The sequence below is a fragment of the Notechis scutatus genome, chromosome 3 (assembly GCF_049901735.1).
Source record: "Notechis scutatus isolate UNSWTSFEM ecotype Mainland chromosome 3, rNotScu1.2, whole genome shotgun sequence".
NCBI lineage: Eukaryota > Metazoa > Chordata > Lepidosauria > Squamata > Elapidae > Notechis > Notechis scutatus.
The window spans coordinates 70,851,712-70,874,284 of NC_142011.1; the positions used below are offsets into that span (position 1 = coordinate 70,851,712).

At 37.8% G+C, this 22,573-nt stretch overlaps 1 protein-coding gene across 1 annotated transcript in view; it reads left to right on the forward strand.

Annotated features, from left to right (window-relative positions):
* The window catches only part of IL23R (interleukin 23 receptor), a 48,707-nt gene extending 31,456 nt beyond the window's left edge, over positions 1 to 17,251 (forward strand). Inside the window, exons 11-15 of the mRNA XM_087959976.1 lie at positions 404 to 487; positions 10,442 to 10,504; positions 14,773 to 14,971; positions 15,626 to 15,716; positions 16,296 to 17,251. Coding sequence (XP_087816102.1) covers positions 404 to 487; positions 10,442 to 10,504; positions 14,773 to 14,971; positions 15,626 to 15,716; positions 16,296 to 16,919 — 1,061 coding nt within the window. The 3' untranslated portion in view covers positions 16,920 to 17,251. The remainder of the gene's footprint in view (positions 1 to 403; positions 488 to 10,441; positions 10,505 to 14,772; positions 14,972 to 15,625; positions 15,717 to 16,295) is intronic.
* The last annotated feature ends 5,322 nt before the right edge of the window (positions 17,252 to 22,573 follow it).

Genomic DNA, 22,573 nt, shown 5'->3' on the forward strand with positions numbered 1-22,573 from the left:
CCGCACTGAGAGTCTCTGACTTGGTATTCAGGGACATCTGGAGGGAACAGATGGCTGTCATAAGTATTATCATCAATTGTCTTATCCTCCATGAATTTGCCTGCTTGGCTTTTGCAGCTACCCCAGTAGTTTGCATGGATGAATACAGCTATTGTGAGAACCTAGTGAAAGAGACCTATTTAGACCCCACTTGAATGGGAAGTAAATGTAATTGTGAAAAGCATTTACAGAATGGATGTTCCTTGTTAATGCTTGTTGCTGTGTTTTGCTCGTATAAAACGGTTAAATCATGATTTCCTTCTTAGAGAAAGGTTCTGTTGAGGATGAGGATTCCTTTTAAGAGTATGTATTAGAACCAAGATTCCATAAAAACTATGTGCCATTTTAAACTTCCCCTTCACAGAAGGCATCAGAATGGGAGAGAGCGCCGCCATTTCAGTATACGCTGTGTATCAGAAAGGCATCAACCGAGCCAGCTCTATCCAGAGTGAGTAAAATTCAAGCAGAGAGATTGTAAAAGATGAATGATAGTTACTGATATAGAAAATTTCCAGCTATGTGATGTCCAAACCATAGGTTTCCGTCATCTGGGTGTGTAATCTATAGATTGTGCATGTGTGTGAGTTCCTTTGAGTCAATCTTTTCTCTGGATCAGGGTGTCAAACTCAAGGCCCACGGTAGGATCCGGCCCACAGGGTGCTTAAATCTGGCCCACGGAACTGGCCTGGAAATAACAAAAGACCAGCCCATGGTGCTTCCAGCAGCCAAAATGGGGCGTGGCGGGGTGCATGCAACTCTCCCCACACCCTCTTTTTGATCTGGATGGCCTCCTGCAGCATTCTGCCAGCCAAAATGGCGGTGGGGGGGTGGCACAGAGAAGTAATATGCTGATCCAGCCCTCGAAGAAATCCAGTTTGACACCCCTGCTCTAAATGATTGCCTAGGCAAGTCCCTGCAGTTTTCTTAGCAAAATATTTGGAAGTGGTGTTAGGGTTTGAGGATTAACCCCTAGAAGAGTATTGCAGCAGTAGTCAAGCCAGGCAACCAAAGGAGAGCGGAAGGGCCCCAGAGTATACACACACTGAACACAAACACTGTTTGTAGTTTAAATAGTTTTTAATCCAGTTAGAGTTTAAGCATTGTCATTCAGTCCATTAAGTCATTCACAGTATTTCCATCCAGTAAGACTCACTATTATAGTCCAAGTTAAGAGTCCTTGCAATATCTTTATCAGCCGATAAAGATATCTTCTCCTCCTCCGGTTTCACTCTCCAGAGAAACAAACGCTGGATATTCAGTAGAATTACGCAGTAAATCAGCAAACAGTAGCAAACAATAACAGTTCAGTCACAGGCACTCACAGTCAGTAATCACAGTTAGTCACAGCAAGACACAGTTAGTCGCAGCAGCACACAGTTACAGACAGCAGCACAGATACAGTAACAGTAAGCTTTCCAGCTTCTAATGCTTCCTTATATTGTAACTTCTAACCGCACCCTTAATCGGCTAATTTCCTGCTGCATTGTGCTTAAAGTGATAAGCACTTAAACCATGATATCTAAGTTTTATATATTTATTCACCCAAACCATATTTGGTATCAATGTTATACCTAACATACTCCCCTTTTGGGTGAAATAAATATATAATACCTTTACAATCTAATCCCATATTTTTCACAACTCTCCTGGTGCTTACTGGCACCTTGGGCTTTAGTAAAATTATCAGCTAAATTGTCCTCCGACATACAGTACTCTAGCTGAATCATCTTACTTCTTACAGATTGTCTCACGTTTAGGTATCTTAGATCTGTATGCTTGCTCCTTGTTTTTACTCCAATATTTGTGGCCATTTGAATTGCTGCCTGATTATCTTCATGTATAATTATAGGATAATCTACAGTTATACCTATATCAATTAACATTTGTTTATACATTATTAATTCTGTACATAACAATGATAAACAGGAGAATTCTGCCTCCATAGTAGACAAACTTATATGCTGTTGTCTTATTGACTTCCAGCCTATTAATGTATTACCCAGCATTATGGCTGTTCCTGAAGTCGACTTTCTAGTGTCTCTTTCTGATGCAAAGCTAGCATCTGCATAAGCACTCAAAATTAAATCACCCTTTGGTTCTAAATACAATGAATAATTCATTGTCTTTTTAAGATATCTTAATATCCTCTTAGCTGCAATCCAGTGTCTTTCACATGGTGCAGAATTGAATCTAGCCAACTGATTCACGCAGTACGATATATCTGGTCTAGACCAATTACTAATATAACTCAAACTACCAATTAAAGATTGATAAATCACCTTATCAAACTCAGGGCTTTGTACATCAGTGTTGCTAAACTCCTGACTCATTGGAGTCTTAGCTGGCTTACAAAGCTCCATCATGTAATCTTTTAGCAATTTGCTTATCTTATCTTCCTGAGATATCTTAAAACCTTTCCGTGTTTTCTTTATATTCAAACCGAGATACTTCTTTATCTCCCCTAATTGCTTGATCTTTATTCTCTTTCCTAATGATGCTATTATTTTATTTGCTTCATCATTAGTTTCAGTCATCAATGCAATATCATCTGTGAATAGTAATAATAATGATACTTTCCCATTTGTCTCTCTCTTAAACAGACATGGATCGGCTAAACCAGCTTTAAATCCTATATTGTATAGTTCCTTTACAATATACTGGTTCCATTCATAGCCTGATTGTTTAAGACCATAGAGACTTTTCTTTAACAACCAACAATCATTATTATCCTTATTTTCACTTTTAATACCAACAGGTTTTTTCATATAAATAATATGTTTTAATGGGGCGTGCAAGTAAGCAGTTTCCACATCTAAATGGTTAACTATATAGTTTTTACTAGCTGCCCACACTAAAGCTGCCCTCAAGGTTGCTGCTTTAAGACTAGGTGCAAACACCTCATCATAGTCATTAGCATTCTGCCTAAAACCTTGGGCTACTAACCTTGCCTTATGGATTAAATTACCATCTTTATCTGTTTTTACCTTAAATATCCATTTGCAGCCAATGGATTTCTTTCCTGCAGGTAATTTGGCATTCTCATACACCTTCATATCACTTAATGAATTCAGTTCCTTATTCATTGCTGCATACCATCTTTCTTTTTCCTTATTAGGATACTTTTTAATTTCTTCAACAGAATTAGGAACTTGATTAATCTGGCACACTGTGTTAGCCTGGTACCTATCAGGCGGTCTAGATACACGTGTAGTTCTTCTGGGAATTACAGGGCTTACAGGAGGACTTTGTTGAACTACTATCTGTTCATCTTCCTCATCCTGTTCAGCTATTGAATCTGTTTCTTCCTTTATGGGCACTATTTCATCCTGTATTTGTCTCTTTACTTTATTTTTAAAGTTACAGGGATAACTAATGGGATTTCTATAGGATTCAATAATTACATCTTTATTGGCATCCTTTTCTAATTTCTCCCATCCTTCATGTTCTAGAAATTGGGCACTAGCACTACATAACACTTTAGATGTGCCTTTCTCCCAAAATCTATATGCCCTATGGTTTGCCTGATAACCAACGAAGAAAAATCTTTTAGCTCTATGTTGCCCTTTTTTTCTGAGTTGTGCAGGAATATGCACCCATGCTGGTGCACCAAATGTGTGCAGATAACTTAGATCAGGTTTCCTGCCATGCCACCTGGTGAATGGTATTTCACCTGTTGTTGTATTAACAACGTTGTTCAATATGTTATTAGCACACATTGTAGCCTCCCCCCACAAAGAATCAGGTAACCCAGAATCATTTAACATTGTTCTAACCATTGCCTGTAGTGTTTGGCCTCTTCTTTCAATAAAAGCGTTATGTTCTGGCCTGTATGGAGCAGACTTCTTATGCTCTATTCCAGCTATCTTAAGTCTGTTCTGGAATTTGTTATTAATAAATTCCGTACCATTATCTGTCACCAGGGTTATCAGTTGTCGTTTAGACTTTCTTTCAGCAAACCTAAGCCAATTGAAAAAATGTTGATATGTTTCAGTTTTGCTTTTCATTAAATAGCAAAACCCATATCTAGAATAATGGTCCATAATGCTCAGTATATATCTAGCACCCCCCATACTGGGTTTCTTTGGACCTATGATGTCTGCAAATACCACTTCTAAAGGTTCTTTTGTTTTGAAACCATTTAGCCTATTTGCAGGCAATACTTTGCTCTTATCTTCACAGCAAACATTACAACGCAAATATTTATCACAAGGTTTTAACCTTATTCCTTCAGATAACTCAACTGTACGTTTTAGCATTTTAAAATTTACATGCCCTAAACGCCTATGCAATAAATGGATACATTCTTCATGAGGCTTTATATTATTAAATACAGTTTGAGCCTCCCCTTTCTTACTATTATCTAAGACATATAATGTTCCATTTAAAGCTGCAGTTACCCTTTTGTTATCTTTTTCAATTATGCAATTATTATCTTTAAAAGTAATTACATAACCTAATTTATCTAATACCCTTACTGAAAGCAAATTAAACTTTAGTTGCGGTACATACAACATTTTTATATCCTGGTTTATGTACGGACAACGTGCAAAACCTTGACCTTTCGCTTTCAGGTTCCAGCCATTAGCAAGTGATATATGTTGAGAACTTGTAGACATTTTTATAAATTTTGTCTTATCTCTTGTGATGCAGTGGGATGCGCCACTGTCAACCACCCATAGATTGTTCTTCACATCAGAGTTGCTAAACGTGGCTAGTTCAAATGCTTTCTTTGGCTTTTTTACATTCTGGCTTTTTCTCTTTTTGCAGAATCTTGCCAAATGTCCTCTGCCTCCACAATTAAAACACTTTTTAATTGTGTATGCTGTCGAAGATAAATTCTCTTCTTCCAGGTGCTTTACTTTGCTAATCTGGTTTCTTTCAAGCTTTGAAGATAATTTATCTTCTTTCTTATCTTCTCTCAGCTCGTCACGCTCACGCCTTCTTCTGGCTTCTTCTAGTAGCCTGCCTGTAATCTCGGTTAATGAGAGGCTTTCTTTTGGCAATACCTCTAACGAAGTCACATAGTCATCATAGCTTTGATCTAATGAAGATAATATTATGTAGACTTGTTGCAGTTCATTAAATATAAGCTCTTTTTCTTGCAAATCTTGAAAAATGCTCTTCATACAGTTTAAATGAACTAACATATCTCCATTCCTCTGAAGATGCGTTCGAAAAAGCTTCCGTGTAAGATTTATATGTGCTCCTACACTGTCCCGAACATAAATCTTCCTGAGGTTCTCCCAGCAGTTTGCAGCATTTTCTTCTCCACGAATATGGACAAGCTGCTGATCACAGAGAGTCAGTCCTATGATGCATAAAGCCTGCTCATTCTTCAATTTAAAGTCTTGTAACTTTTCGTTATCATCATCATTAGCAGGATCCCAGCTACTCACATCTGGTGGGTTTGCTATAATGTCCCACAAACCTTCTCTGCGTAGAAGTAAACTACATTTCATTGACCATGAAACATAGTTTGTTCCATCCAGCCTGGATATCATGGACAGTTGTGACAAATTTACTTGTGCCATTGCTCTTCAGATATTTTGACTATTTTAAACTAATTAAAACAGTTTGTTTTTACAGTAATGTGCAACTCACACCAACTCTCTCTGCTATATCCTGGTTAGTTAGACTATGCTGCTGGGCCCATAACCAATGTTAGGGTTTGAGGATTAACCCCTAGAAGAGTATTGCAGCAGTAGTCAAGCCAGGCAACCAAAGGAGAGCGGAAGGGCCCCAGAGTATACACACACTGAACACAAACACTGTTTGTAGTTTAAATAGTTTTTAATCCAGTTAGAGTTTAAGCATTGTCACTCAGTCCATTAAGTCATTCACAGTATTTCCATCCAGTAAGACTCACTATTATAGTCCAAGTTAAGAGTCCTTGCAATATCTTTATCAGCCGATAAAGATATCTTCTCCTCCTCCGGTTTCACTCTCCAGAGAAACAAACGCTGGATATTCAGTAGAATTACGCAGTAAATCAGCAAACAGTAGCAAACAATAACAGTTCAGTCACAGGCACTCACAGTCAGTAATCACAGTTAGTCACAGCAAGACACAGTTAGTCGCAGCAGCACACAGTTACAGACAGCAGCACAGATACAGTAACAGTAAGCTTTCCAGCTTCTAATGCTTCCTTATATTGTAACTTCTAACCGCACCCTTAATCGGCTAATTTCCTGCTGCATTGTGCTTAAAGTGATAAGCACTTAAACCATGATATCTAAGTTTTATATATTTATTCACCCAAACCATATTTGGTATCAATGTTATACCTAACAAGTGGTTTGAAGTTGACTCCGCCCTAAGGATCAGACTGAATGACTATCCCAAAGTCACCCACTCGGCTTGATGCCTAAGGGAATACTAGAACTCACAGTCACTCAGTTTCTAGCCTGCCATAAGCAGCTGCGCCAAACCAGTTCTCTACAGATGGAACAAAAAAACAAACATACCGCCGCTCATCCAAAATAGCATTTTATTTCTAAGACTTGTTCTAAAACTGGGTCTTATCCCAAAAAAGGATTTTGCATTCAACATCTTAATGTTCCACTATTCCCAAGCAGCAAGCATGAAAGCATTTGAAACTAAATTCAGGTCCGTTGTTGTTTTTTAACGTCATCCAGAAAGCAGGTTTTTGTTTGTTTGTTTGTTTTGGTGAAACATGTGTTTTCAGCTTCTCAATATTCCATGCTGGATTCATGATGTAAAGGTATATATAGGTATTGTCAAGAAAGGCAAAAGAGTTAAAAATCCCTGAGCACCACTGAAGCTTTCATCCAATCATGCAACCGAATGAAATACAGGTTAGTGGACGCAGACCTAATCTTTCAGTTTGTTGTCCTTCACTGAGGAAATGGCAAGTACAAATAGTCCTCGGCTTATAACAGTTCATTTAGTGACCGTTCCAAGCAGTGGTGGGATTCAAAACATTTTACTACCAGTTTTGTGGGCGTGGCTTGGTGGCCATGGCAGGGGAAGGTTATTGCAAAATCTCCATTCCCTCCCCACCCCACTAACCTGCTTTCCAGCTCTGTTCTCCTGTGCAGGGCAACAAAAGAAGACCCAGACAATCATCTGGGACTTGGGGGGCAGAAAATAGATGGAGGCGGGGCCAGTCAGAGGTGGTATTTGCCGGTTCTCCGAACTACTCAAAATTTCTGCTACCGGTTTTCCAGAACTGGTCAGAACCTGCTGAATACCACTCTGGTTCCAAGTTACAACGGCATTGAAAAAAGTGACTTATGACCACTTTTCATACTTGCAACCATTACAGCATCCTGATGGTCATGTGATCAAAATTCAAATGCTTGGTAGCCAGTTCCTACTTATGACTGTTACTGTGTCCCAAGGTCACATAATCCCTTTTTGCAATCTTTTGACAAAGTCAATGGGGAAGCCAGATTCACTTAACAACCTTGTTACTAACTTATCAACGACAATTATTCGCTTAACAACTGTAACAAGAAAGGTCATATAATGGAGCAAAACTCACTTAACAACAGAAATGTTGGGCTCGATTGTGTTCCTTAAATCAAGGACTATCTGTAGGCAGCCTGTTTCCAGACAACAAAATAGAGAAGAAGAAGAAAAATGAATAAAATAGAAATAAAGAAGAAGAAAAATACACAAGGATGTGCAAAATCCAATTATCAGCCGCTGCAATAATAAAAAGTTAAAACAGCTATTCAGAAGCCATTCATATCATAGCTCTGGTAATGAAAAGAAACTGATACTTATAAATAAAACTGGAAATTCTGATAAAATCATACATTTACAGTATTTTGGCACTTGTCAAAGATTCTGAAGATTGAGTTGAAAATTCATTCTCTGCCCACAAAAAAAAATTCATACTGACACTGAAAACACTGTTAAAAAAGGGGGGGAGAGTATTATGATTCAGAACTCAGCCTCCTCTACGAAGTTCCCAATTCTCAAACAAAACTATTGCAAGTCTGATTTAACTGCTATCACCTGTATCTGGGTTTCATCTTTAGATTGATTTAAAACTGTTGCTAATTCATCATCATCTTTTGTCTTGATTTTCATTTGGAACTTATAAAAGTATTTTTCCCTCCTCAAAGAAAGTCATCTGGCTCCTGCCACTCTTTTATATCTCTTTTTGGAAGCATTGTAAAAAGTATATAATATATAATGTTTGGGATCTTTTATTTATTATTGCTTTAATTTTAATATAGTCCTCGTCCCTCTTAATGGCCAAACTTCCCTAGCAAAATGCAAGCAATTTCTTCTCAAGGACAAAGAATGAAATGTTCCATAACAAAGTAAGTACAGAAGAAATTGAGAGTCCCACAGTGAAGAGTAAATAGAAAATAAAAGGGGAAATTTCTATCTCTTTAAAAAGGGGAAAAAAAAAGATCAGAGATATAGTAGATATACAAAAATAGAGTAAAACAAGTGAGATACCAAATCCTTGCGATAGAAATCTGATGTACTTCAAATCCAATCAGTTTCGTTACCTAAGGGAAAGTCCTTGTGCCATCTACTGCCATGTGGCAAAAGAGAATGTGTTTTTTAACTCCAAAATGAAAAAATGAAAAGTTCACTTTTGTAATCTCCCAAGGGGTTGTGAGATAATTCAGCATTCAGCCAGATATTTTAACATTAAAAATGTAGACCAAAACAAAAGAAAACTTCAAAATGATGTTAAAGTATAGACGCATCTAAAAAAAAAGAAACGATGACTTGAAAAGATGGAAACCAGACCCTCAAGCTATGCTTACTGAGAATCATGATCAGCTGAAATTTCTTTCCAGGCAAGTACACAGTCATCCATGGGTCATTGTGGGTTATTCCAAGTTATTAACATTCAAAATCCAGGGATCGTGCTTTGGCAGTAAAGTCAGTTGTTTGTCAGTAGGAGGAAAAAAAAATTCACCCCACCGCTCAGCATGCAATTTTCTGGAGACTGCTGATTGCCCATAGAGTTCTGAGGGTTCAAAGGAAAAAAAGAAACATGGCAAAAAATTAAAGTGAGGTTGTGTATTCATTTAATACTGCTAGCAGTAAAATATGAAGCAAAGATTCTTGCCTTGAACCACCTGTGTTTTTCTGATGGGGTTTCATTACTATCATTGGAGAAATAGAAGCCCAAGAAAAGGACTGTTTAAGGAAGAGACACTTTATGATGTAATGAAAGAATGAAAAAGATCTTCAAATATCCTCAATAATCACATGTAATATACAGGTAGTCCTCACTTAACAACTAAAATTGAGCCAAAAACTTTCATGGTAAATCATTGCAGTCATTATGTGTGTTATGCGAAGAAAAGTGCTAGATACTTCTTTAGTGAATTTTCATTGTACAAGGGCAATTGATGAGCCCTTAAATTCTCCTTTCCGATAGATTTCATGATGAATGAAGGAACTCTTCTATCCTCTATCATGGTGGATTCTTACACTATGTTCTTATACTTTATAAATTAAGCCCTTGTAGCAAGCTGAAAACTAATATTGTAGCAGACATTTTCCCCCAAAATGAAAATATAGTATCTCTATAGGTCCTGTAAGACAAATCAAGGATGATGAATATTTTACACAGATAAAATCTTGCAGGAATGTGTTTTTGATATTTTTGGTCATGTGTTCTTGTTAAGGTTTTCTGTAATATTTAAAACTTGGCAACAGAATTTCACTTTTAAAACTCTGGCAATTTTATTTTCATCTTACCACAGCTTTGAACAAAATTTTATTTCAAGTTCAGGATGACATTTTAGTCCATTCATGTGAAAACGGAGAGAATTGGTTATGTTTAAAACTTCTTTTTGCTGCTTGAAGAAATGAAACAGTAAAAAAAACCCACCTCTTTTCTGGATAGAACAATGGTTATTATTGTTGTTATACAAGTAATCCTTAAGTGACCTTACAAATCATCACTTAGTTACAATAGAGCCTGAAAATGAGACTTACAACCTGGATTTGAAGTTCCAACATCTGCCTCCATGGTTATGTAACCACATTTTGGGTGCTTGGCAACCAGCCGCTTTTATGGCTGTTTGCAATCACGTGATTGTGATTTTGATGTTTTGCCAGAAACTGGCATTCATCTGTCACTATTTATGATCAAAATTGTGGGCTGAATTACAATTGTAAGTCAAGTGAAAATTATTGAATTGCATGGTGACAAGGTATATGGAATAACCCAGGATTAATGCTAGTTCTAACGTGCTCTAGGCTTTCTCCCAAAAACAGGATCAGTAGGAAGTGTGACTGCTGGCTGGATCTTATAGTAGTGCTGTAGGTCCCGCAAGGGAGAGATTGAGTAGATGATTTGCATGCAAAGTCAATATAATAATGAATCATTCTGGTTCTTACATTACAGCGGAATTCATTCATTCTCACTTTCTTTTTTCTTTTTCTCTTTTCTGGGTAGCATTGATGAATGAAAAGAAAGAACTTGACATTTCCCAAGAAAGAAGTCTTGTAGTCACCAGGGGTATGAAAGAATTCTAATAATTTGGGGGAAGGGGAGATTTTCTGTCTCAGAAGTGTACGGTTTATTCAACATTATGACATTTCAAAGTGGCAGGATATGTTTATAGCATGCGCTGACATGATTCCAAGAAAATAAAACTTCAGATTGCTTACACACATTAAAGACTTACAGATATAACCCATGTTTACTCACAACTTGGAACCATTTAGATTTCAGACAGACAGACAGACAGACAGTCACATAGACACACACACACACACACACACACACACACACACACACATATAGGCACCTCCACTGTTAAATTGTCAGTCATTGACTAAATTCTTATATAGAAAATGTGTGCAGCCAGCATGATAATTAAAATGAGTACTTAGCTTGGTTTACTCTACAGCAGAGGTATCCAACCTTGGCAACTTTAAGACTTATGGACTTCAACTCCCACAGGTCTTAGAGTTGTTAAGGTTGGACATTCCAGCTCTACAGGAAATGACAAAACTGTTTTATTTTCCAATAATTCATGACATACAGTGCCATAAAATCAGCTCCCAAGCCCTCCACATAGTCATCACTACCTGAAGATCTCAAACCCTTTCGGAAAGTTGTTGCCTTGTATATATGGAATTCAGAGAGCACCTCGTCAGTCAATTATTGCTTATGTTTGGTCCTTTTGATTTAGCCACTCACTGAGCTAAACAGTTCTGAGTCTGCTTCAGGTTGGCCAATCACTACTGCACTACACCTAGCCCCCATCTCACCCAAGCTTATGGTGCACTGTGAATTGACAAGGGTTCCTTCACAAAGTAAAAAGAATCAAGATCAAAGTATTCCCCTACTATAGGTACGTTTGCCTGGCAATCTGCAAAATATTCTTCCCAGTAAGGTTCCATATGAACAATTGCACAGGAGCCTTGATGAGTTAAAAACTTGAGGCTTGTGATAGTCAGGCATAGTTAAAGGCTATTAAGCATTTATCAAGGCTAGGAAAATCCAGCTGTATACTTTATTCACTCCCAGTGAGAAGGCACCTTCAACTGTCTTTTTCTACTGGGTTGTATCATCTTCTTCATCTGCTACCGTTCATTTAATTGTGGACAAACTCCTCCGCACCAATTGATTACTGTGTGCTTTGGCAGAAATGCCTCCTCCCTTTTGAACACTGGTTTTGATCATCTGGGGTCCTTTCTTTTACAAATTCAGCAGCAGAGTGGTGTTTTTTTCCATAGCCACTGATGAAACAATGAAATTGTGGCCCTTTTTTGTTTTTTACTAGTTCACCAATGAAATAATTAAAGGGTAGACAAAAATGGGTGGTATGTGTCTTCCTCAATATTGGGCCTTCTACCTTATTTATTTATTTATTGACATTTATGAAACAGTGAGGCAGGAGGCGGCCTTTCATTTGTTTGTTCATTTATTTAATCAGTTGAATTTGACAAGAGTTCCATTATTCTTCCCTTTTTGCCCAAGAAACAGGAGAAATGGTAAAGCTGTGGGAAGAGAAAGATGACAAAAAGTTCTCAATAAATGCTGACTGGGAGATGGGAAGCAGGGATAGGACATAGGTCAATCCATCAATAGGGAAAGCAGATGCCAACTGCAGAAGATGAACTTGCTAGATTCTAGGTTTTATCTACCTAAAAAGTAAGGCAAGAACATGCCAACACGTTTTAGGAAAGGGGAAGGAATTGGAGCTGTAGAAAAGTTACTTTGTAAGAGCACTTTTGAACTGGTGCAAGGAAAGATGGGTGGAGACTGCCTTTCTGGTGGTGGAGGATGGATTGAGGCAATGTTGGGATTCAGCCAGTTCGCACCAGTTCAGGCAAACGGGTTGTTAAATTACCAGGGGGTGCATCAAAGTGGGTGCTGTGCTGCAACAGAGAAATGGGCAACAGAGCTGCCAGCATGAGGGAGGAAGCCACTTCCCCTCTTTCTTTTCCCTGCCCTCATCCCCATGTGCCAGCTGCTCCGTTTCCATTGCAGCGCAGCACCCAGGAACCGCTTTGATAGCGGGTGGGGGTAATTTTACAACCAGTTCACTCAGGGTCAGTTTGGCCATCATGGGAGGCTCGTCCCACATTTGCAGTAGGAGCTGGAGGATGGGGATGGACCATGCCTCCAATGACAGCCACTCTGACCCTGGGCGAACTAGTTGTTAAATTATTTGAATCCCACCACTGGATTGAGGATGATATAATGTGTTAATGTCTTTAAATGGTTTGTGGGACAGCATTCCTCCAGGGCAAGCAGAACATCCAGAGGAGTCCAGGGTTTTTGATTTCCATTTCTGATAGGGCCAAGGGAAATATAAACTTTGTTAGTGGCAAAAATACAAAATAGTAATATTCTTATAGCACCTGAAAAATTCCCACAGGTATTCAGTCAAAATCCCCAGGCTTTTGGGTGGGATATGTTCAAATCCTTGGATGAAAGAACTTATAAAAAGCAAGAACTTCTACCACTTAATGTAGTTTAATAAATTTCTATAACTATCCTTGGAAACCCATTAGTGACCAAAGTCAGGAACCTCATTAAAGAGAATAAGAGAACTTAGTTTAAAAAAGTAAAAATAAAACAGGTGGCAGCATAAATATAATTTAAACAAAGAACACTTTTTTAAAAAATTAAAAGCATAAGAAGTATTGACTTTAAAAAAAAGATTTAAATACAGACAGAACAGGAAACCAAATAAAAACATGGTTAAGCTTAAAAAGAGAAAAGACTCTTTTGTGAAAGTCTTTACCACAATAGAATCCTTAGTCTTTATAACTCTACAGCAGGGTTGATTTCATTGCAACCCAAACATGTTTCTCTTCATCTCAGCCTCCTTAAGAAAGATTTTTCAAGAATTTTGCAGTAACTCAATTATTCCTCAATAACTTTTGGGAATTCTGTTGCATGGTCAACTGAAGTTTCATTGATTTCACTTGGTTTGTTCCAAGTGGTTTTCTTTAGATCCCCTCCATGCAGAGATCACATTTGTCACAGCATTCTGGATCATTAAAATATTATTGCAACATTTCAAAAAAAGACAACCAAAACAATCAAGGAAACAAGCATGTTGTAATTTTAATAAGTCCTCATAACTACAATTCTACACATAGCTGCTTGGGAGTTAACTCCACTGTTCTCCATAATGTCTACTTTGAATAATATTGTTTCAACTTACATAGAACCATATAAATAAATGGGATGTAATAATTTGAATGAATCTATTCTTAGGGCACTACCAGAAACGACCTATCCAATTTAAAGCACCTGCTGATCATTTGATAGCTCTGCTGAGCTTTTGGTCAAAAATGTTGCCATTGCAGCAAAAAAACAAACAAAAAGAAAGCCAGAATCCAGAATAGTAGAAAAAAAACCCACTAACTTTATCAACTAATCTACAACGGGCTGTAGATTGCCAAAGCAGATTTGAAGCCACATCTCATTATGCTTTCTGTTCTGTTTATAAACCTGGGTACAACTTACTGAGCTTTATTCTTTGTTTAATTGAAAAATTGTTCAGCTTAAATCATTGGCTTTTAATTAGAAATGCAAGTGGTGTTGCGTTGAAATGGTTTACTGTTTAAAAAGCTGACAAAGAAAATGAAATATGTATCCAACTGTTCTTTACTTGCAGTATTGTCCCTAGTGTCATGTTTCTTATCTGCCAGAAACAGTAGTAAAACTGTTTTAAAACAAAAGACCTTGCTAGGGTCTTATAGAGCAAGGAGTATCTGGCAATTATCCTCTTCTCCAGCAGATGATAACACTTATCCAGTTGTTTAAAAAAAAAATCCAGGAGTTGCACTTTCCTGCTTGTGTTATTTTGAATTCATTCGGAATGCATGAATGTGATATAAAATCTATATATTTATCCTTCCCTTTCCCCTCCCCCCCTCTCTCAGGGAATGATGATTACGATACTGGGATTCTATTGGGAACTGGTGTCGGAGTGGCTTTCTTATCAATCTCTGTTTTCACTTTGATTGCAATAAAATCGTGCAGGAAAAGGTACCAATTGCTATTTTTCCCAGGCTTTGGTTAATGAAAGTTTAGTTTTATTTATTAATCTAATTTATGTAACCACCCAATTCTTGAGACCATCATTTGGGAATGTACAGGCCCAATACAGGTAGTCCTCAAATTATGACCATAACAAAGCCCGCCCATTACCGTTACAAATCATGATGATCATTCAGGGAGGCACTCACACGATCAACTCAACAATTCCCACCTGCTCTCCCTGATACAGATGTTAAACAGAGTATTGGGTGCCTCAGGAGTAGGAGAAGTCCTGGGAGGTCTAGCGCAGGCCTCAGTGAGTGCAGGAGGCCTTGGGAGGCCTGAGGTTCCCGGAAGTACCTCACGCCATTCATCAGGCTCCCCTAAGGCAATTGGGCCTACTGCCCACTACATCACAGCTGTAACTTCAAAACTGGTCATAAGCAGCTTTGGAAGAGTTCATGATGGTTTCATTTGGTTGCTAAGTGACCAGTCTGAACTCAAGGACTATCTATATCCAGGGGTGGGCTTCAAAATTTTTAGCAACCAGTTCTCTGCCTGGTCATAGTGGGCGTGGCCTAGTCAGCCTCCTGCACCAGGGCAGAGTGTGTGTGTGTGTGTTTGCCTTCTCCAACCCTGGAGGCTTTCCTCAAGCTTCCAGGAGGGCGAAAACGCCCTCTATGGGCTCCGGAGGCCCTCTGGAGGCCGGAAATGTCCATAAATTGTTGATACACATGAGCACTGTTAAGTTGAATGTAATTACAGATCTTTGTGTCCCAATGTGAGTGGATGTCTTCAAAGCAGCTTGCAAAACAAGTTGATATAGAAAAGCCTCCTAGCATTTCCTCTCATTCCCTTCATAATTCTTCCCATCATCTTTGAAGATTTTTAAAAAATAGATGAATGGAGAGAGAGGATTGAAAAGAGGACATTCAAGGATAAAAGTTAGTAGCAGAAGAAGTATTGGTTTAATAGCCGCTCAGTAGCTCTTTCCTGCTAACTTTCCCAACTCCGGTATAGATCTGTGTGATGATGATCCATATTTGAAGACAATTCTACAGCCACAATAAGTGTTGACAATTACATCGATATTTAAAAATGCAAGTTAACATGTTGTGTTTTTGTTTCAAGGGTTAACAAAATGGTTAGTTGGGTAGCACCAAAATGGCTTTTTGAAGAATATCCTAAGATGGAAAACAGCAAAGTAATCAAATATCTCCAGGTAATTCTTCTGATTATAATGTTTTTATATTTAAGGAAACCAGGAAGTACTTAAATATCCATCCCCCCCCCCCACTTTCCTTTTTGAGTAGAACATTATATAAATCCTTCAACTTACAACCATGCATTTAACAATGATTCAAAGTTACAAAGGAAAAAGTGATTTATGGTCTGTACTCACACTTATGACCGTTGAATCACCACTACAGTCTCCTGATTGCAGTTTAGTGCTTGACAACCAGTTCACGTTTACGAGTGGTTGTAGCATTCTACGGTCACATAATCACAATTTGGAACCCATTTTGATGATTTATAGCAAACAAAGGCAAAAAAATGCCCATTGGTAAGCAGAATTCACTTATCAACCATTGTAAAAATTGCCATACAATTTGGTCCAACTCAACTTATGACTGCACCAACTCCCAATTGTGATCATAAGTCAAAAGCTATCTATAGTCAGAATCCTGTGACACGGCAAGCACATCAGTAGGTGTTTGCTTCCTCCGTGTTCCAACCTTTATGATGTACCCACACGAGTGCTAGAATATTCAACACTTTCTATCTTATTTTTTCTGCTTAGGAAAATGATGATGAGACAGACAATTTTTCCGAGCCATTTTTGGATGTTGTGGTAACTGAAGTTGAAGAAATATTGATGCAGAACCACTATAGGGCTGTGGAGAAAAAAAAGGGGGGAAGCAAAACAGTTTCTGAGAAAGTCAGTAGCTCAGAGGATGTACCATTTGCCAGCAATTTGGATGTGACTGAGATAAGTGGGTATAAGCCCCAGACTTCTAATAAGGCTCAATTGGGAACTACTTTCAGCAGCAGCAGTGAAATCCCTGTTCAAAACTGGGACACCAAATCCAATTCAATAGTTTTTCCCATAAGTAATTTAAAGAAAGATTATACCAGTCCTGTGGCCTCCGCATGGCCTATTGTTGACCCCAATGAAAATAAGTCTTTATTTGATAAAATCAGCCTTATTCTCAAAAATAGTGGAAGTGGGCAGAGCAGGGCAAGCTCAAAAGATGAAAATCCAAGCACCCAAAAGGCACACCAGTTGAAGTTTCTGCTTTCAGATGAAGATATTCAAGAACAGACTTTAATACCAGATAGTCTATTTTCTTGCTTAAAAACAATAAGTGAAGACCGGACCAACATGTCTTATTTCCCTCAAAACGCTGTTTGCTATGAGGATTGAAGAAAAAGAAAAAGAATACACGTTTTGCACGAACACAAACTCTGCATTTTCAAGAAGCGTAACTTAAGGTCCTCCATTCATTGTTTGAACAAAATTGAAAAAAGTAAGTCACAGCCACAATCTCAGTTTTCATCTCTCAGATTAATTCATGTTAAAACATATAAAGAACATTTGCTGGGATTGGGTATGTCTAGTTTAATGAAAAGGAGGACTAGAGGTGACATGATAGCTGTGTTCCAATATCTCAGGGACTGCCACAAAGAAAAGGGAGTCAAGCTATTCTCCAAAGCACCTGAGGGCAGGACAGAAGCAATGAGTGAAACTAATCAAGGAGAGAACTTAGGCGAAATTTCCTGACAGAACAATTAATCAGTGGAACGACTTGCCAGAAGTTGTAGGTGCTTCGTCACTAGAGGCTTTTAAGAAGAGATTGGACAACCCGTTTGTTTGAAATAATATAGGGAAAGGGTCTTCAAACTTGGCACGTTTAAGACTTGTGGACTGCAACTCCCAGAATTCCTGAGCTAACATGACTGGAGGAGGAATTCTGGGAGTTGAAGTCCACAAGTCTTAAAGCTGTCAAGTTTGAAGACCCCAGATATAGGGTTTCCTGCCTGAGCAGTGGGTTGGACTAGAAGACCTCCAAGGTCCCTTCCAACTCTGTTATTCTATTTCTAACTTCTAATTCTAATGTTAATACTGTAATTAATGTGTACATTGAATTAGGGGAGATCCGAAAATCAACTGAATAATCTTCTCAGAAGGTAGAATGATTTATAATGAAGTTACTTTACAATTCAAGACTATGAAATGAAACCGCAGTCTATGAAGCCTAACTTCTTACACCACAAGGAAGTATACAACTGAACCATAGCTACAGGATGCACGTACAAGATATACCTCAGGGCCACAATCAATATAAAGGAAGGGGGGTGGGAAACCCAGTTTTGAGGATCAGCCAGAAAAATCTGACTAAATCCAGATATGTTATGTCAGCAACCTGACATACAGTACCTTCTTGGCCCTGAAATCAGGGGTGGAATTCTACCAGTTTGCACCTATTCACTAGAACCAGTTGTTAACATTCTAAGCAGTTCGGAGAACTGGTGGTTTGAAGAAATTATTGGCCTAATCCTGTAAGGAAGGCAGGAAGGAAGCATTCTGGTGTTGCTTACAGAAACTGCCTCTCCATTAACCCTTATTACATTCTTGGCAGGACTAGACTTCCTGTCTCAGGAACTTCTCTGGAATTTATTTCCCCTCCTTTGCTGGTACTTTGCTTGTGTGGACCATTCAAAGTTACAATGGCACTGAAAAAAGTGACTTAGTTTTTCACACTTACAACTGTTGCAGCATCCCCACGGTCATGAGAGGCCAGGCGAGGAGATGCGTGCCTCGATGTGAGTGATATTGAGTTGGCCACACCCAGCCAATAATATGATCACCAAGCCATGTCCACCCAGTCACATGACCACCAAGCCATGCCCACCACCTAAGCCACGTCCACAGAACCGGTTGTTAAAAAAATTGAATCCCACCCCTGCCTGAAATCATCAAAGACCATGCCAAATATCTATCATTTTTAATGGGTGGCAGGATGGCTCCTCAAGGGCCAAAGAAGTTATTTATCACTATTGACTATGATGTTTCATTACCCAGTTAGGTAACATCATCAGTTCTGAGAGAGCACCTATAACTCCACAGTTCAACCCTGAGCTACAGATATTCTCTGTTACTGGAATATTCACTCGCAATGGGAAATAAACTGTTTATTCTCATCATAAGGACTCTGTTCAAACTGAGCTGCATCTTGCTAAGGCAAACCAAGGAGTCAAGTTTAGCCTTGAAGTTTCAGGAGATGACACATGTTGCTCCTCTGGGCCAATCCGGCCTTGCTTGAACAGCTACTGAGGACTGCTTAAGTGGCTATCTCTTCACTGTGGATGAAAGAGCAAACTGCTCTTATTATTATCCTAGGAATTCCCCTGACCTCAATGACATGGATCCCTCACTTCCAACCAACATTGCACTCCCTCAAAGGATGAGGAGGTGCAAAGTATTTCTAGTATCCAACCATTAAGGAAGCATGTTTGCACTATGCCATAATCTACAGTATGACCATATGTGAAATAGAGCAGGGGTCTCCAACCTTGGCAACTTTAAGACTTGTGGACTTCAACTCCCAGAATTCCTCAGCCAGCTTTGGAATAAAGACCCCTGGAATACAGTATGTAATTCTGGCTGCCCAATTGCAAACATTGTAATAATAATAATAATAATAATAATAATAATAATAATAATAATAATAATAATAATAATTCTTTATTGATTAGCCCTTGGGCCATATCAAAGTGCAAAGTTCCAGCAACAATTGGTTACCAAAATTTAATAAAAGCAATTGAAAATGAAATTTGATAAAACACTATTTAAAATGGTACTTGATAAAATACAATTTGAAATGGAATCTAGACAAAATACGATTTAAGATGAAATAGTGCAAACATTGTACTGAATATCTCAAAAGGTTGGAGGAAAGGAGACTGGGAAAATTCACTGTCCAAGTTAGAAAAAATAATAGTTTCTAAGAGGCATTTTAGGATTATAGACAGTTATGATGTAGAGAAAATGGACAGAGATGATGATGTTATTTTGTCCTATAATACAAAATCCCATGAATGTTGAGGGATATGGAACAGTAAAAGAGCAAAACACATGAAGCATAGCTGGATTATGAATGAACGTTTTCAGAATGTCATGATGGCTATCGACCTAGAGGGCTTTAAAAGAAAATTAGGCAGATTGATTGAGGACATATTGGTGGAGGGCTACTAGATACAATTGCTATTTCTAGATTTTGAGGTTAAGAGCACTGAATACCAGTTCCTGGATACAACAGTCGAGATACTTCTATGTGTTGGCTTCCCTTTGGAAGTTAATCATTTGGAAAAGCAACATGCTGGGTTACATAGGCATTTATATGATGCAGGAGAACTCTTTCCTATATATGGTGTTGTAGTATCTGACCCAGGCTTCACTGTCTTTTAAAAGAAAGCTAGGTATTGATGAAGGAGCTCATTTTGAGAACTCTAAAATGTGTTAAATGCCATTTTAACATTAGCCTGGAGATATCGTTCCCCTTAGAACAAGACATCTTCAAAAATTCTCAAAAATATGAATGGCTTCCTAGAAATGGAAATGCCGGTACCTCAATACCTCTAGAAACTAAAATTAGTAACTGTTGATGCAGAGAGGAAATAGTAAGACAACCACAACAGCCAGTTGGGGGTGGAAATAAAAGTAATAAATTCTCTTTTTTGTCATTCTTTTCTTTGTGAAACTTGAAATCCATAAAATAAGAATGCATGTCAGTCTTCTTTTAATCTCGGAATGATTTGTTCTGTTAAAAGAAATTGTTAATGCCATATACCTTTAGGGAACTTTAAAAAGAACTCTTATATACCCATCTCAGACTAGATAAATGCTCCTTATATCAGAAGAAAAAGAGAGTATTTTTATGATTCAATAAAGACTTAAAACACAAGTTTTGTATGATTACTCAGAAGTAAGTTCCACTGTTGGATTCACACATCATGCACACGTAAGGCACAGTTTTAACAGTATTTCACAGAACAAAACATTGGTTCACACATAAGGCATGAACCATGCTTTAGAAATCACCATGGCAGAGTTCACATTTCATGCTAAGCTTTAAACAATTGTTTAAAATTGTTTACTGTTGCTTACTCTGTATATTTAAATATATAATCCTCCCTTTTGTGAATTAAACTCCATCTCCAAGATTCAATTTTATCCACAACTTCAACTAAGACCCCGATGAAGAAGTCTATACTACCAAAAAAAACCACCATGCTACAAGCTATTTTTTTTCCTTTCTCTTATATAAAATTAATATAGCTACTCCTCTAGAATTTGTTAGAGTTGCCTGTTATATATGGGTTGCACAAATCCACGTAATCAATATATATGGTAGCAAAAAAATTAGTGCTCTATCTCATCTTTTGATCATTCAGAATTTTATTTTATATCTTGATCGTCCAGATTTGGCAGTTCTAAAATTTACTCTTCAATAAGCTTCTGGATGCCTTGTAGGGAGAGGTTATGTTTAAAATGAGAGAAATTGGCATCAAATATTGACATGAATTAAATAAGAGCATCAAACTGAAGTAGAAAAATGAACTAAGTAATATGATGGTAGTATTTCAATGAAACACTGTGGGTCATAAAATGTTTTCTGCCCAGTCTATTACTGTGATCTGGAAAGCTTCCATTTATCACATTTAGGCATTGGATTATATTCATTTATAATATTCAATTACTGAAATCAATAAGATTTCAGTAATCCATCTAGATTGATGTGTACATCTCAGTTGAACAAAACATAAAAATAACTGATGGATTTAGGTCCCATCTAAATATTCTAAATATCTTCCTTAAACTTAAGCTAATCAAGTTTATTGATTGTTTTAATAGTCAGTTAAATTATATTCATAACTATCAGCAGCAGATTTCATCAACTTCAATTGTTTGAAGATCCAAAGAACAAACACAAAAAAATAAGATCTTTCAGCATGCTTTCAGGAACTAATATTAAATCAAATTAAATTAAATAGAATGGAAATTAATAGAAGTTACATTTAGAACTGCTGAACAAACCAACAAACCAACAAACCAACATTCAGTGGAAGAAAATCATGGTTACCAATTTAATACTGACGACAAGTTCATCTCTCTGGCCTTTAGAAATCACCTAATCTTCTAACTGGGCAAAACTAGATTTTATCAACATGGATGGCTGTTGCCAAAAAAATAGCAGAATTAAAGAAGCTCTTTAATTCTCTGGAACATCTAATAGAAGCTTCATTATTAACTGAAGCAAACAGATTTTAAAAATAATACAAAAGGCATGTATACCAAGGTGGAACCCAAATTTCTTAAAGGTTTGCAAGGAGGTCTTAGGATCTCCTTAATAATGATAGCAAAGATATCCCCAGGGTGGCCAGTTTCCACAAGATCCAGTGCTAGATTCCGTGCAGAAGCTCCCAGCTTAAAGGCTAGTAGTAAGATTTTAATTAAAACCTGGCACCTGCTTCATGGCCCTCCTTCTATGGACACAAGACCACAGGACTTGATCTGGTGGCATATAACTCTGTTATGGGAATTGAATGTCTGAGGCTTTCACAGATAATAATAATAAAAAAGAGCTTTGCAACTGTGTGAAGATCCCCACCCACTCAAGCCTCTTATCCTTTATTCAGCAAACAGGTGTGAAAAATCAGACAGGTTAGCTCAGAATGAGCCTTTGAAGGAGAAATCGAAACATGTCACTAAACTCCTCAAAATAACAATGGTCTGTCCCATTGCCACCATGGTGCCAGGGGCAATAGGTGGGAAAACATAGAACATTGGGGTGCCATTTAATAAGAAAGATTTTTGATAGATATTATGCATTATTATGGTGAGAGGTGTGGTGGCCTAGTGGTGAAGGCACTCCTACTTGGAAGGTTGAGAATTCAGCCCTAGGTAGCGAGCAGATGTTTCCATCCAGCCAGTAAAGTCACCCCAATTTTACCCCAAATTAAGGGATTACAGGGTTATAAAAAGGGAGAAGGTTCTTTTTTTTAAGGCAATGGGAT